The sequence below is a fragment of the Portunus trituberculatus genome, chromosome 23 (assembly GCF_017591435.1).
Source record: "Portunus trituberculatus isolate SZX2019 chromosome 23, ASM1759143v1, whole genome shotgun sequence".
Classification (NCBI taxonomy): domain Eukaryota; kingdom Metazoa; phylum Arthropoda; class Malacostraca; order Decapoda; family Portunidae; genus Portunus; species Portunus trituberculatus.
The window spans coordinates 2297501-2313531 of NC_059277.1; the positions used below are offsets into that span (position 1 = coordinate 2297501).

Genomic DNA, 16031 nt, shown 5'->3' on the forward strand with positions numbered 1-16031 from the left:
CCATTAACCGCATATTGGCAGCACTTTGGTAGAATAAATAAGGTGCCTTGACTGGATATCTTTTGAATTAGTGCCAGTGCCTTGTGAATGAGTAATACGTTGTGGCACTCCCTTCTCTGTCCCCTCGCGTGCCACTGTGGTCTGAGTCAGTTAGGGTCGATGTGGGGAGAGCGATGGCACCCTCCTCCTCCTCCTCCTCCTCCTCCTCTTCTCTTTCTTTCTCTCGTACCCTCTACGTTCCATCCCCTCCTCCCATTTTTTCTCTTCCTCCAGTTTTATATGTACATTCCACGTTGTTGTTTTGTTTTTTTCTTATATTTGTTCCATTTCTTTGATTTTCCTTCGTGTGTGTGTGTGTGTGTGTGTGTGTGTGTGTGTGTGTGTGTGTGTGTGTGTGTGATCCCTTCGTTTCCGGCTGTTCTGGTTAATTCTCTCTCTCTCTCTCTCTCTCTCTCTCTCTCTCTCTCTCTCTCTCTCTCTCTCTCTCTCTCTCTCTCTCTCTCTCTCTCTCATATTAAATGCTAATTGTCTTTCTGCTCACTGCTCTTGCTTTAATAATTCTCCTTTTCAAGTGCTGTATATTCTCTCCACCTTTTTTTTATTTATTCATGCTGTCTTCTCGCTTCAGTGGTCATAAATCTCGTTTTCGTTTTTCTCTCTTCCTATTGGCTTTCCTTCTATCTCTGTGTTTCATCTTTCTTCTGTATTATTTTCGCCATTTATCATTCACCTGTGTCTGTTGTTACTTCTTCCTTCCTCCGTGTTTCCCTTCCCATGTTTTCTTCCTTCTGTTCCTTCTCTCAGCTCTTTATCATCATTATTTGTGTCTCGTATTCTCGTTTCGTTTCGTTTTTCTCTATATGTAATCTTTTTTTTTTTTTTTTTACTCTCCCTCTTTCTTTTCGCTTTTTTTTTCTCACACCAGTTCTTTGTTATTATTCTTTCGGGTTCACGTTAGTTTTTCTTCCTCGTCTTTTCCTTTCGTGTTCTGCATATTTCTTTCTGCTATATTTCATTCTTTTGTTGATGGATGTGTATGTTCATTACTGTTGTTGTTAGCGCTGTTACTACTACTACTACTACTACTACTACTACTACTACTACTACTACTACTACTACTACTACTACTACTGCTACTCATTCCATCTCAACCCTATAACCCCTCTTTCTTTCCTCCTTTCTTTTTTTCTTTTCTTCTAATTCCCTTTATTACACCTTTCTTCCTCTTCTACTGTCTCTTCTACTTTCTTCTCCCTTATTCATTTTTCATCCTATCTTCATCCTCTCCCCTTTCATTCTTCACCTCTTTCTTTTTCTCCCCATCCTTCACTATATCCTTTCTCTCCTTCCCCTCTTTCCTTCTTCACTTCTACTCATCTGCCCTTCCTTCCCGTCTCTTCTTTCCCCTCCCCTTCCCCTCCCAACTGGCGACACGCACACAGGATTACAGGGTTTCGTGGCGTTAATCCCCGACCACCCACCAGAGAAAGAGAGAGGGAGAGGGGAGAGAGGAGAGAGGGGAAGAGAGAGAAGGGTGAGGAGGACCCTAAGGAGGAGTTCTGGTGACTCTTTTTAAAGGCGTAGCTAATAATTTGACATGAGAATTATACCAGGTCTCTCTCTCTCTCTCTCTCTCTCTCTCTCTCTCTCTCTCTCTCTCTCTCTCTCTCTCTCTCTCTCTCTCTCTCTCTCTCTCTCTCTCTCTCTCTCTCTCTCTCTCTCTCTCTCTCTCTCTCTCTCTCTCTCTCTCTCTCTCTCTCTAATATTAAAACTTTTCAAAGGTTATCTAAAATTTTCAACGTTTTTCCGAATACATTAATTGCAGGGTTGAAAGTCTTGTATTGAATTTTGTAGAGTTTTTTCCACGTCAAAGGTTGTATTTTAAAAGTTATCTTAATATTTTTCTGTTGTTTTTCTTTTTTTTCATCAATATTTTTCTTACCTACCAGAGGATGGATTTAAACGCTTCAGGCTTTCACGGGAACTGTTTTCCAAGACCACGGAGATGATTACTGGAGTTCTCAATTTTATTTTTCCCTCCACCGATGGTACACACTCTTTATTAACCTTCTCCCTGCCACAAGCAACGTTTCACAATCATGGGAGCGTTGTACAAAACATTTACGAGCACTGCGAGGAATATGTGAGACTAAAAGAGCAGGTTTTTCAATACGCAGACGGTGTTATGTTTTGAAATGACTGTTGAGCAAAAGAAATGTTTCACAATAGCCTGTGATTAAGTAAAAGGAAAGTATGTTGTAAGATACTCCTAGAACCATTGTACTCTAGATTTTTATGATAGCCTTTACAAGAACCGATTGAAATCTTAACTACTGTCATTGGAACTTGTTTAAATGCCTATAACGTTCACATTACCCTGCGACAAAACCTAAAAACGTTCTCTGAGTCCTGTTAAAATCGTGATAGTGTTCTCTGTAAACTGTTAAAAAGGCCAATAACGTTCACCAGGCCCATCTGAGTCACCATTAACGTTCACTGAGGTTTATTAAAATACTAATGTGTTTCATCACCACCTGTTAGAGTCTGATGACGTGCAAAATAACCATTGAAGTTTATTGAAAAAAAAATCCATAAACTGGCATACAAGAAAAGGAACAGGGAGTACAAAGCAAAGAAATAGTAAGAAAAAATGCCAGTTAGACGTTTCCAGGTAAGCCAGCGGAACGTTTGGGAATAGAGGCAAGTCTTACCTGAGGTGTGGCGGCCCGCATCACCTGTGACCGTGGCCTCAGGTGCATTGATTGGCCCTGCTGCCTAAGATTACATCACCTTATAGATTACAAATGTGTTATTCACACGCGAGATTTTCGTTCTATGCTGCTGCTGCTGCTACTAATAATAATATTTCTATCGTGACCGCTCCTGCTGCTGCTACTACTGCTATTACTACTACTACTACTACTACTACTAATAATAATAATAATAATAATAATAATAATAATAATAATAACAATAATGATAATAATAATAATAATAATAATAATAATAATAATAGTAATAAAAATAGTAATGAAAATAGTAATAAAAATAGTAATAATAATAATAATAAAAATAGTAATAATAATAATAAAAATAGTAATAATAATAATAATAATAATAATAATAATAATAATAATAATAATAATAATAATAATAATAGTAATGATAATAGTGACGATGATAAGAACATAAGAACGTAGTCAGGGCCGAGTCATGTAGTCAGGGCCGAGTGGTCATGTAGTCAGGGGTGAGTCAATAGGGAGCTTTGAAAGAAGATTAGATAAGTTCATGGATGGGGAGGATAGATGGAATTAGGTAGCTTTAATTACACAGGGACTGCCACGTGTAGGCCCCTGGTCGACTACTACTACTACTATTCTCTCTCTCTCTCTCTCTCTCTCTCTCTCTCTCTCTCTCTCTCTCTCTCTCTCTCTCTCTCTCTCTCGTGTTCGTATGCCCTAACGTCATTTTTTCCGTATTTTCTTCACAAATTCCTGTCAGTTTTTTTGCAAGAGATACACAGAAAGAAAAAAGTGAAACAAATTTTTTCACAATAAAGATGCGCTATGATATTTTTTTATCGTAAATATCTTAGTCTTTATAAACTTATGAAATAACAGAAGGCAAAAGTGAAAGAAAAACGAAGAAAAGAAGGAAAAAAATTAAAACAAGAAAAGAATGAGAGAAGTAAATGTAATAAATTAGAAGGAAAAAAAGAAAAAGGAGGAGATGGAGGAGGAGGAGAACTTTCCACATAAATAGAGAGATAAATAAATAAATGATGATAATAATGATAAATATGAGTATAAGAAGCCACGAGGAAGGGGGCAGGAAGTGGAGGGTAGTAGAAGAGAAGACTGAAGGAAGGAGAGATAAGAGGAAACCGGCAGAGGAAGCAGGAGGAGGAGATGAGAGGAATATGATCTGCTTCTCTCACCTGGCACTAACACAACTCTCGTGTCACCTGCTAGTGGGGGGCAGGGAGGGTGAGAAAGACAAGGAACTGAGGACACACACACACACACACACACACACACACACACACACACACACACATTATTGTCACGTCACTTCTGGAAACTGGGCAGCGTCACACCCTTGGATGGTTGCCAGGAAGGAGGAGGAGGAGGAGGAAGAGGAGGAAGAGGAAGAGGAGGAGGAGGAGGAAGACTGGCGCCAGAGGGCAATTTTCTTAGTCTGGTCCCGCGGATCTTTTACAAACGACTACAGTTAATCATAAAGGATCAATAACAACCTGTCAGAGTGTGTGTGTGTGTGTGTGTGTGTGTGTGTGTGTGTGTGTGTGTGTGTGTGTGTGTGTGTTTACTCCTTAATCTGTTTTAATGAGAGATTTTTATTGTTGCTGGTGTTGTCAGTGTCTTGTTGTTACTAGTTTTATTATTGCTGTTGTCGTTGTTGTTGTTGTTATTTTCCTTGATGTTTTTGTTCTTGTTCTTTTTTAGTCTTTTTCTGTTTCACTTTTTTTTTCTCTCTTAATTGTTTTATTTCTTATTTTCTTCCTCTTCTTTTCTGTTCTTCTTTCTTCATTCATTTATTTTTGTCTCCTTTCTTTCATTCATCTAAAACAAAATGAAGAAAACGGCGTCAGGGTCACGTTCTTTATTATTACCTCGATCAATAGTCTAATTTTCCTCCCCCTCTCTCTCTCTCCCTGTCTCTCTCTGTCTCTCACTCCCTTCCCCCGCTAACCTACTCCCCTCCTTGCCTTCTCCCCACTAATCATCCGCGGCCTTGCTTCCCTCATCCTTATCCCTCATCTTAATCTCCTCCGCGTCCTTGTACCCAGATAGCTTAGTCACTGACACAAAGGAAATCGTTTTCTATGACACATCCTGCTGTTTATTTATTCGATATTATGTTTATTTGTGTGTTTTGCCTTTTCGTTATGTTAGTTTTTTTTTATTTGGATTTTTATTGACTTATTTTTATTTCTTTTTATTCAAATATCTAAGCCTTGTCTGTAAAAGTTAAAATCTCATCATTTTTATTGTTTTTTTCATATTTTTTTTATTGTAATTTTTGTTCTCTCGGGTAAAGATTATTCCATTATTTATTTCGTATATTTTTTCGTTTTCTTTAATTGTTGTTTATTTCTTATTTGTTTATTTATTTAGGCGTTTGTTTGTATATTCGTCCATTTACTTTGAAGCGTCGCAATTTCCAGGAATTAAATAAACGTTGCGAAAAATCATCGGTTGTGAAAAACATCACTAATTAGGTTTGCTCATGAATGTATCAGTCTATTTATTCATCTTTTCATTTATCTACTTATTTGCTTCCTTATTGCCTTGTCATATTTGTATACATCGAAGGAAATGACTAGAAAATTAATAAAAAGACTGATCAGTTATATCCTCCTCCTTCTCCTCTTCGACTTCTTCCTCCTCCTTTTCCTCTTCCTTTTCTTGTTTCCTCTTCGTCTTCCTCCTTTTTCGTTTTTTTTTTTTTTTTTTTCTTTTGCTCTACTTTTCTTTCCTCCTCCTCCCACTCCTACTCTTCTTTTCCCATTCCTCCTCCTCCTCCTCCTCCTCCTCTAATGCACCTGACCTTTCGTATTTACCTCCAAACAACTCTAGCCACCCTCCTCTTCTTTCTTTCATCCTTTTCCCTTCCTCTCTCTCCTTCCTTCATCTTCTCCCTCTTCCTTTCCCTTTTTCCCCTCCTCTGCCTTAGAACCATGACGCTAAATACACTAGTTAAGTTTTGATCCTGAAGCTTCAAACAGAATACAATATTATCTTAAATTGGAAGAAAGGAGAGGAAGCTGTACCCAAGTATTCTCTCTCTCTCTCTCTCTCTCTCTCTCTCTCTCTCTCTCTCTCTCTCTCTCTCTCATTCACTGTTATGTATCTTTCTTTTGTTTTTGTTTTCTTTCACTCACCTTCTTCATCATTTACTTTTTCATTTGTTCCATTTTATTTTTTTTCGCTCTTTCCCTCAATTTTCCATTTTATTTCTTTCATTAACCTCATTTTGCATTTTGTTTCCTTTGCCTTTAAATTCTAATCAACTTATTTCTCTTTTGCTTTCTCCTCTCACTTACTTATGTTTCCTTGTTTTTCCTCTTTCACTTTCTTCTTTCTTTTACTTTCACCAACTTCAATTTTTTTTCTTATACACACTAATAAACATTCTCTTTTATTTTCTCTTTCCTCTTACTCATTGATCACTTCTTTCCCTTTACTTACCTATAAAAAAAAAAAAAATTAATGAGGCTCCAGGCAGATGTAACCTTCCATGACCTTTACTCAGGGTGAACTTAACATCACTAAAAAATCTTCTATATAGCACATGTTTCCTTTCACCCTCAGACCTCGAGCAGGAGAAGCTTCGAGGCAAGTTTCGTTTGAGCGGCTGCATCAACTACCTATCCCCTCACTCAATGGGGAGCAGCGATAAGAATGACTGGGTGCAGAGTAAGTCACGGTCTGTCTCTATCACTTCTTCTTGCTCTACAAACAGCACAAGGAAGGATGGTTGGGTCCAGAGTAAGTGAAGTGCTAAGCTTCTTTTCCCGCTTTTCAGTTCGTGTTGGTATTTTTTTTTTTTCTTTCATTCCTTGTATTTTTTTTTTTTTTTCGTTTTCCGCACAGAAGTCTTTGGTTTCTTGGTGTTAGATGGTGTTTTTTTTGTGTTTTTGTGTGTTTTTTATATATATTTGTAGTTTTCTGGCTTCATTTGTTTGAGTTTCTCCTTTTTGTCTATTTTTTTATTTGATTTAGGCTTCAGAGTTTTGTTTTCATTTTTCTTTAGTTTGTGTTTGTTTTTCTCGTTTACTTTTATCTGTGTATTCTCTCTCTCTCTCTTTCTCTCTCTCTCTCTCTCTCTCTCTCTCTCTCTCTCTCTCTCTCTCTCTCTCTCTCTCTCTCTCAGTTATTGTTTATCCGTTTGTTTGTCAGTATCATTAATCGGTTAGTTGTTTGATGATTATTTTGAGTTTTTGGTGTTTTGTTGTACGTTTAGATTCTCTTCTTTTTTGGCTTTTTACCACTTTTATCTCCCTTACTCTTATCCTAACCTGTTTCCTCCATCCCTTCCAATTCTTTTTTATTTTTTTTTCTCTTTATTCGTCCTTCTTTCCTCCTTTTTTTTCATTTTTCACGTTTCTCTCTTTCTCCTCACTCATTTTTTCAGTCTTTCTTTTTTTCCATTTTATGTTTCTACTACTACTACTACTACTACTACTACTACTACTACTACTACATTTTTTTTTCATTTCGACCTTACCCCGCCAGTCCTCATAGTCTTCCTGCTCAGCCAAGACCCTGTCCACCTACCTGGTTACCTGTCTCTAGTACCTGTGTGTGCCTGGTAACCCCTCACCTATGTGGTAATACCTAATATTAATTTACCTTATAACCTATTAAGTTAAGTTACCTGCCTAGCATAGACTCCCCCCTTCTGGTAATCAACATGTGTATTTTACCTGTATGATTACCTGTCCATCACTCACCTGTCTACTCAACGTGCATCCTGGTATAGCACTGTACGTACGCGACTTGTTACTGTCCGTGCCATCACTTAGGTTTTGGTCCGCACGTTATGCCACAGACGAAAACTCGTTATTTCTTCACCGCTGCCATGTTGCTTTGTGTCCTTACGAGTGTTCCAAAAGTGTTATAAGTGAGGAAGGTGGCAAGGAAAGTCAGAGTGATGTAAAAGTAATGTTTTCTGTGTTTTGACTTTCGTTTTCTTCTCTCTCGCTGAAGAAAACTGGTTGTCAAAAAGTTCACGGAATATTTCGTACTTTTACTTCACCCTGGCTCTCCTCTCTACTTCTCCAGCGCATTATTTTAATATGTATTTTTCTTTCTCTCTTCTTCTCGCTACTATTAAATTTAATATATTAAACCGCCTCTATTTGCATGTCTAAATTATACATGCTAAGTAATTTTAAGGCACTGTGTATGATGTACACTAATCTGGCAAGTATTGGGAATAAGTTAAGCTTGGAATTAAATTACTGTTACAACACCCTGTGAGTGAGGTATGTGCAAGTTAAGTAGACAACCCTCTTGCGTTTTCTTCTTTATCCTTCTTTATATTAATTATCTCCTCTATTCTTTATTATTCAGTCATTGTGTATCAACTTGTATATTAAATTTGTTCATGAAATTTCACTTAATTGTCGCATTACAATTTTCTTGCTTCATATTCAAGAGTATTTTGGAATTTTGGCATTTTTAAAGAGTTCCAATAATCTACGATACATATCAATATCAGTGAATTTATCTTGCTTGCTTCACAGTTTGTCTGCTATATATTTTATGAAAGAATTTTGCACAATTGCTAAGATATTATATGACAAATATTTGATTTTTTTGCACTAGATTCATATGTTACTTTTTTATGAAGGAATCTTGATAAATTCTTAGCACAATTTTCTTGATGACCACTACTACTACTTCTACAGCAATACACTACCACAACAACTATTTTGCAGTACTACACCACCATCACCACCACTTACACTACCACCACCACCGCCCAAAACAACAACAACAACATTATAACAACCACCACCACCACCATCACCACCAGCCATTACTACTACTAACACTGCAATACTACCATTACTACTACTTCCACAACCACAACAACGATTTCCTACCACTACCATCACCACCACCACCATCACCACAACTGCAGCATAGCCCTTACTACAACCACCACCACTACTACTACTACTACTACTACTACTACTGCTACTATTAAACCTCCCTTCGCCCCCCGTCCCCAGGGATGCAGAACCTGAGCATCTCGTGTGCCCTGGTGTGTTGCATCCTGCTGGGGGCATCAGCCGTGGTGGGCATCTTCGGCATAATACAGAGGCAGATCTCGGCAGTCCTCATCACTGGCGTCATGTACATCCTTGCCTGTAAGTTCTCGCATGATTAGTATTTTTTTTTTTTAGTAATGGTATAATTATTTAAGAGCGTCATGTTCATCCGCTCCTGTAAATCCCCGCATAGTAAGTGATTTATTATTATTCTTATTCTTATTATTATTGTTATTATATAAGAGGGTCACTGGCCAAAGGAAACAAAAAGGGAGGGAAGCATATCTCACTAAGGTGCCAGTACCAATAGTGATGTCGAAAGAATCATCGCAAGTGAAGAATAATGTTTACTGACAATTGTATTACAGTGGTCACATTTCACCAAGTGGAAATAATTTTAAACAACTGAAACATGGTAAAATCACTTGACATAATTATAGTATACAACAAAAAAATGATTTCAATATATCATGCATAATACGTAGTTGTAGTATCCGCGTTCTCTCTCTCTCTCTCTCTCTCTCTCTCTCTCTCTCTCTCTCTCTCTCTCTCTCTCTCTCTCTCTCTCTCTCTTACGCATCTTAATATTTTGTCTTTTTCTTTCCATATGTAGCCACTTTCGGTCTCTTCTGCCTCACAATAATGCACTTCAAGAGGAGGACGAAGAAGGACTGTGGCGTACTGGATTCACAGGTCAGTTATAGTAGTAGTAGTAGTAGTAGTAGTGGGAGTGTTGGTGGTAGTGGTGCGTGTGCTTGTGGTGCAAAAAAAAACCACTGGTGTAAAGTAATAGAGATGGTGATGATGGTGGTGGTGGTGGTGGTGGTGGTTTGTGACTTGCGTGTGTGGTGGTAATGCAGGTGTGTGTGTACTGCGGGACGTAATTGTAGTGGTGGTGGTGGCGGCGGTGGCGGTGTGGTAGAGAAATGCGGTAACTGTGCCGGGAGTGTTGTTCTTATGATTCTTGTTCTTTATTGACTTTTCCCGCGGCAAGACTGCAGTGGAGATGAGTCAGGGAGGGAAAAAAACAAGGAAAGAAATCAGGGAAGGGGAAAAACAGAGAGAATGATGTTTTCCTGACCTGTCGCTTGGGGGACTCACTCACCTGTCACTCACGTATTAATTAGTTTCACCTGAGTGCATTGCGGCGTTCTGGCTTTTGGGAGTCTAAGATTATTATTCGTTTGGGCTTAATTACCGGCTGTGTGTGTGTGTGTGTGTGTGTGTGTGTGTGTGTGTGTGCGCGTACAGTATTGACATTAACTAATTTACTGGTCTGGGGTTTTTATCATAATAACAGTTGCAGTTTTTTCTTCACTGTCAGTGCACCAATGCCTTATTCTGCAATATATTAATTAATGCGGCATGTAATTAACTGCATGCATATTACTGATATATATATTATTTTTTTATTGTTAGCAATAGTGTTGCAACTACAGAGTCATCATTGTTATTGTGGGTTTTCCACTTCATCTTATTAAAACTCTTATTCTCTGCTTTTCCTGTACCCTCCCCTGCTGTTTTCCCGCTTGGCGTCCCTCCCACTGCTTCATGTTCCCTACTATCCTTCCTGCCTTTCCTGCCCTTCCTGCCCCTCCCGCTCCTCCTGCCGCAGGTCACGCCAGAGTACAGCTCTGCGCGGGTGTTCGAGACAGGGTGGTCGCTGGACCTGGGTTGGGGCGGAGTGGTGACCTGCCTGGCGGCGGCGCTGTTATGGCTCCTCCTGGCTCGCATCATGCGCTACAACCCCATCTCACTCTCCTGATGCCGCCTCAGCCCCCGGCCCTGGCCACGTCCCTGCCGCCGCGCCCTCCTCGCCTGCCTCCGCGCCTGCCACTGCGTCCCTCTGGCACCGGACTGAAATGGAATACACCCAAGGACATCTTTTAGCCGCTGCTGTGTAATCAATGTCCAGTGTTTTTGTGGTGAGCGTAAGTGTACCCTCGTTGGGAGCCGCCGAGTCCCGGACTGGGGAATGGCGTGGGTCAGGTTTATGTTGCAGGTATATCTCGAGTCAGGATGGCGTAGTGAGTCACTCCTGGGATTATTGAGGCTGCTGGGACCCTTTGTCTCGCGTGGCTGTTGTGTTGAGGGGCTGCGGCGTGAGGGTCTCCTTGAGTGTGGCGCGGCAGCTTGTATACTTGTAGCGGCGGGCTGGGGCTGGGGGTTGGGGTGAGTGTGATCTTGTATTGACGGACTTTCGAGTGTCACGTCACTTGTATTACTTATACTTAACAAAACCCTGAAAAGTGTACGCAACCAGAGGTCCTCAGATTAAGTTGCTCAATGAAAAGACAAAACCATCAATGACTTCTACTAAAAGACGGAGGATCGCAAATCAGATCTTGTATTAATTTATTCTCACAAAACATAAAGGTACATTCCGTCACACCACCGCTTCCGTCTGGTGGCGCTGGTGTTGTTGTGACGCTCAAAGAATTGACCATATTATGAAACACTTCTGCAAACATCTCCGCTATTTCGAAAGGCTCTATAGTTGAAGTGACACAAGTTTTTAAGGGTGATTTTTTTTTACGATTCTAGCGATAGATTACTAAGATTTTTACACAATTACCATGAAAACACTCTTGAGAACCCAGCCAATCATCTCTAAGGCCTTTGAAAACAGTCATGGTGAGAGAGAAAGGCGTTTCTGAATAGTGGCCGATCTGCGACAGGTAAAGGGGAGTCTGATAGGAGTTTGTTGTGCTCCAGCTTGGCACGCGGCTTACTGAACAATTCTCTCTCTCTCTCTCTCTCTCTCTCTCTCTCTCTCTCTCTCTCTCTCTCTCTCTCTCTCTCTCTCTCTCTCTCTCTTACACCCGCACACCTGATCAGTGGCGCCTTGCGATGCTCACTTTTTTTTATATGTTACAGGGACAGACACGGCCGCTGAGCTCAAAATATTGGCTTCTCATCCTTCCTTATCGTGTACGTTACATTAACTTCACCGTGTCCATGAACGTTTTATACTACTTTGTTCTAGAGATGTCAAGATGTCCTTTCGTGGTGTCGAGGAGAGGAGGCAGCAGTCCTGTGTAGTAACAGATAAGGTATTTGTCGTTCACTTGTTACGTCGTTTCCCGCCACTATACAGAGGCTCAGGACAATAATAGTAATAATTATCGGTGTTCTCTGCTCGTTCTCGGGGCGTAAGGAGGCGGTAACCTCAGCGGCGACACTCAGCAATTGAGTCCTCGAAATAATAACACCTCACTCTCCATTACGCACGTTTCTCATCGTCACCCTCGTAAGCAAACTGCCCGACTCATTATTTTCCTACTTTTCAGAAGTTTAGACAAAAAAACTAATCTTTTCTCGTTTTCCTAGACAAAAATATAGAAAAGGTAAGATGAATTTTCAACGCCTCATCTTTGACAGAACAAAGATAACTAACTACATGTAAACCAAGTGACCCAGGATTAAATTAAGTAAAAGAAAATCCATAAATCACCGGAAAGTGACGTAGGCGGTTTGTTTATGGCAATATTATTATCAATTCAACAATTCGCCGACAATCACTGAACACCGCCTCCATTCCAGAACCCGTAGATCAGGTTGCCCTCCGCACGCCACACGGGTTGAGGGGAGTGAGGAAGCTCCATTGCACTCCAGTTCTTTACATCCACTTCACTTGATTGCATTTTCTATGACGAAAGGAAGAAAAAGACGCAGGACACTTCTGTTAAAGTCTGGCGGTCTCAGTAAGGGAAATGGAGTCGTGTTGCTGCTCATGACAAAGGAAAAGAGGCGCCGGGTACGCTTCTCCGTCAGTGTTCTTTATCCATGCCTTTTATTTTAAAAGTTTTGACTCTCAGTAAGGGAGGTGAAGTCATGTTGCTGCTTTTTATGGACGGAGAGAAGATGGAGAAAGATGCGCAGAACGTAATTTTCCATGCTTTTTTTTTTTTCATGAGGGGTACAGGGCTACAAACAAAAACATTAAAAAAAATCCACTTAAGGTACTGGTCTCTACAAGAATGGAACTAAAGGGATCATATAAGATTTCATAAGTATTTTGTTGTCCACGCCACGTTCGAGAGCCATGACACGTGACAAGAGAGTGGGAGTCGCGTCAGAAGTCCCAAGGGAAATTGAGGCACAGTGCATAAACCACAAGATTCTCGGAACAACTTCCTAGTCTTAACTCTTGTACTTCCGACAGACTTCAGTGGCAGTTGTTAGGTTTCCAAGTCTGTTTTTTTTATGATTATTGCGATAGTTTAACAAAGATTCTGCACAGTGAGGAAAAAATTAACCATAAAATGTAGCTAATCATCTCTGCTGTCCCTAAACACTCTTAAGCGTGTCAAAATACAGGCTAAGGTAACAATAGCCAGCACTCAAGTGGGGCTTTTTTTAATCTTTTCTTTTTTTTTTTTTTTGCCCTTGGCTGGCCCTCTCCCCTACTTAAAAAAATAAATAGATAAATAAAATAAGCGTCAGTACAGACAGCTCACGGAAAACACTTTAGACTACATTCAAAATTTCATTTTTTTTTCATTCTTTTTTAGAGGTCAAAATTTTGTACGTGCGCTTTCGAACATGAAATTCTGGAGGGATTTTTTTTTTCTTCTTTTTTTTTCGGGACTCCATTTGTTAGTCAATGAGTGAAGGACGTGCCTGGGTTTCGATATCTGAGAGCCGGTGTACTGCCTCGTGTGTGCGTGAAGGAGACAGAACTCTTCGAAATGACGGAAGGCGAGACAGTGCTGAAGATTCTCGAGTGGAACATTATCACTATTATTATTATTATTATTATTATTATTATTATTATTATTATTATTATTTATTACTATTACTATACAAACGTAGTAATAATATTAGTACTAGTAGTAAAAGTTGTAGCAGTAGTAGTAGTAGTAGTAGTAGTAGTAGTAGTAGTAGCAGCAGCAGCAGTTATGTTAAGGAAAGTGAAACATTATGAGGAAAAATAATCGAAATCACCTTTTAGAAAACTCTCCTTTAAAGCCACTGAAAAAGAAATAAAAAAAAAATACAACAGAATCATCCTTCGTGTGTTTTCATGTCCCCGTCAGCAGTACATGCACGTCGGGGCTCTGCTGGGATAGAGCAAGAGGGTGGAGGAGGGGCTGCTAACTGTAAATATCCGCCGTGTGCTTCGCCATTATGTCATTCCCTCCGTGTTTCCTCCTCTTGATTGGGTCCGCATTCTGAAAACACTCATCCACACCGCACATCACTATTTCAAAGAGCTCTATATAGTTGAAGTTACACGGGTTTTCAAGGATGTCTTCACAGTTTTAGTAAGAGATATTTCTACATTATTAAGTCACTAAAGTGGAGAAACACCCTTGGGAACCCGGGTAATCAACTCTGTGGCCTTTGAAAATTGTCGCGGTGAGAGAGCAAAGCGTTCTTGTGTGTGGGTCTGAAAGTCTTACCAGCGTTAAGTGCGTGCACCATCCTCTCGTAACACTGTCAGCTCCATGTATAGCGTATTAGCGTTATATGTTCGTATAGGTGTTTATTCATGGAGGAGTTTGCTGTGTATGTGAGGGACGGAGGATGCTTGACTTGGGAAATTTGTGCCACTTCGGAGTGTAATGAAAGAAGGAAAAGAAAGATAATGCTTGAAAGGTTACCGGAAATATTGTCAGAGGATTGTTTTTGATGAATGTGTGTGTGTGTGTGTGTGTGTGTGTGTGTTGGATTGGTTTGATATATCGAGACTCATTCACGACTCATGACTGATGCTTCGGAGTTTGCTCACGACTCATGGCAGGCTTCACACACACACACACACACACGCACACACGGGACTATACTATCCAGACACACATTAACCAACACGAGCGCCACATTAGAACAGATTAAATCCATTAGAGGGAAGCGGAAGAATCATTTGCCTTAAAGAGAGTTGTATCCAACCCGTGATAGTCAACAAAGCACCACCAAACTGCAAAACTACAAAACGAGACTGCCACACTTGGGAAATTTCCTTTTTGGCATCTACTTGTATATTCGAATTTATCTTTTTTTTTTTCTTTTGGTATCATCTTTTTTATTGCAGTGAAGCACAGAAGTTGTGTAATGGATATCAATTCAGAATTTTTTTGTAGATTCATATTTTACCTTGTGATTTAATTTTTATTTCAATTTATATATTTTTTTTCTACCTTAAAATCATTACAACATATTCCTGCCGTCCTGGTGTCATTTCCAAGAGAGATTGAAGTAAAACCAAATCTCAGTTATATCTATCCCTAATTGAAACATTGAAACCCACATATCCACACTGAAGGTTATCACTACACGCACATGACACTCTCTTGCCGCCTTGATGTCGTCTCGAAGAGCTCCAAGCAAAACGTGAACAAAATCAAACTTAAACGGAACGATTTATTCCTTAATTAAGTGAACGCTCTCTGTCTGGGCGAGAAGCGTTGAGTCTGTGCTAAGCTGCTTTTTAGGCTCTGTGTAGGCTTCGTGTATAGGGCTGAAGGCGTGGAGACCTAAGCTTCAGACATTGTTATATTACAGAGCTAAAGACAAAAGCAATATCACATTCAGTGTTATATATTTATACTGTCTTTGTTTAAAAGCAAAATATATACATATATATATATATATCGAGTGTTTTCTTGAGAGATGATACTGTCTACGAAGAAAACTCTGTCAGGGCTTGTCACTTCCGTGTCTAGCTACAAATAAATAATCTAGAATGTTAGTGGACGTTTCTCTTTCCTTTGAAACTTATACACAGACTTATCCTGAGAAGAAATGCCACAAAATACAGCGTGATAGGCTTCTTTGTTATGTTTGTTTATTTGTTTGTTTTTTGGTGGGGAGGCACAAAATATGTCTTTTTAAGAAAACTGTGCGTATATTTACTTACTTTTCAAATTCTCCTGAATGTCTACATATGTTCCTCTTCGTATACTGAAGCGCAGACATTGTGATATACAGAAGAGTCACGACCTCATACTGAACACTCCCGCGCCTCACTTCCATTGGTATTACAAGACTAAGGCTCTTGGTGACGTTACACTGTTTTTATGTGGGTTTTATGATTCTAGTGGCATGTTTATAAGGATCTTACTGTATTAAAAGGAGAGACACTCATGAGAACCCGGCAAGTAATCTCTGTGCCTTTGGAAATAGTTGTGGTGTGAATGCAAGGCGTTTGATAGACACTGGTTTTATTTCCTCGAATTTCCGTCGGCTCGCTTCTGTCCTCTTCGCTTCCATCGCATTCTTTTTTTATGCA

General features: G+C 39.7%; 1 protein-coding gene across 2 annotated transcripts in view; it reads left to right on the forward strand.

Moving 5' to 3' along the window:
- Positions 1-15491, forward strand: part of LOC123507965 — a 37411-nt gene extending 21920 nt beyond the window's left edge. The window contains exons 3-6 of one of the 2 annotated variants that reach the window (XM_045261329.1): positions 6333-6509; positions 8762-8899; positions 9414-9493; positions 10416-15491. In XM_045261329.1, the coding sequence (XP_045117264.1) occupies positions 6333-6509; positions 8762-8899; positions 9414-9493; positions 10416-10565 (545 nt within the window). In that variant the 3' untranslated portion in view covers positions 10566-15491. The remainder of the gene's footprint in view (positions 1-6332; positions 6510-8761; positions 8900-9413; positions 9494-10415) is intronic. The other variant, XM_045261330.1, reaches the window with a different exon arrangement.
- The last annotated feature ends 540 nt before the right edge of the window (positions 15492-16031 follow it).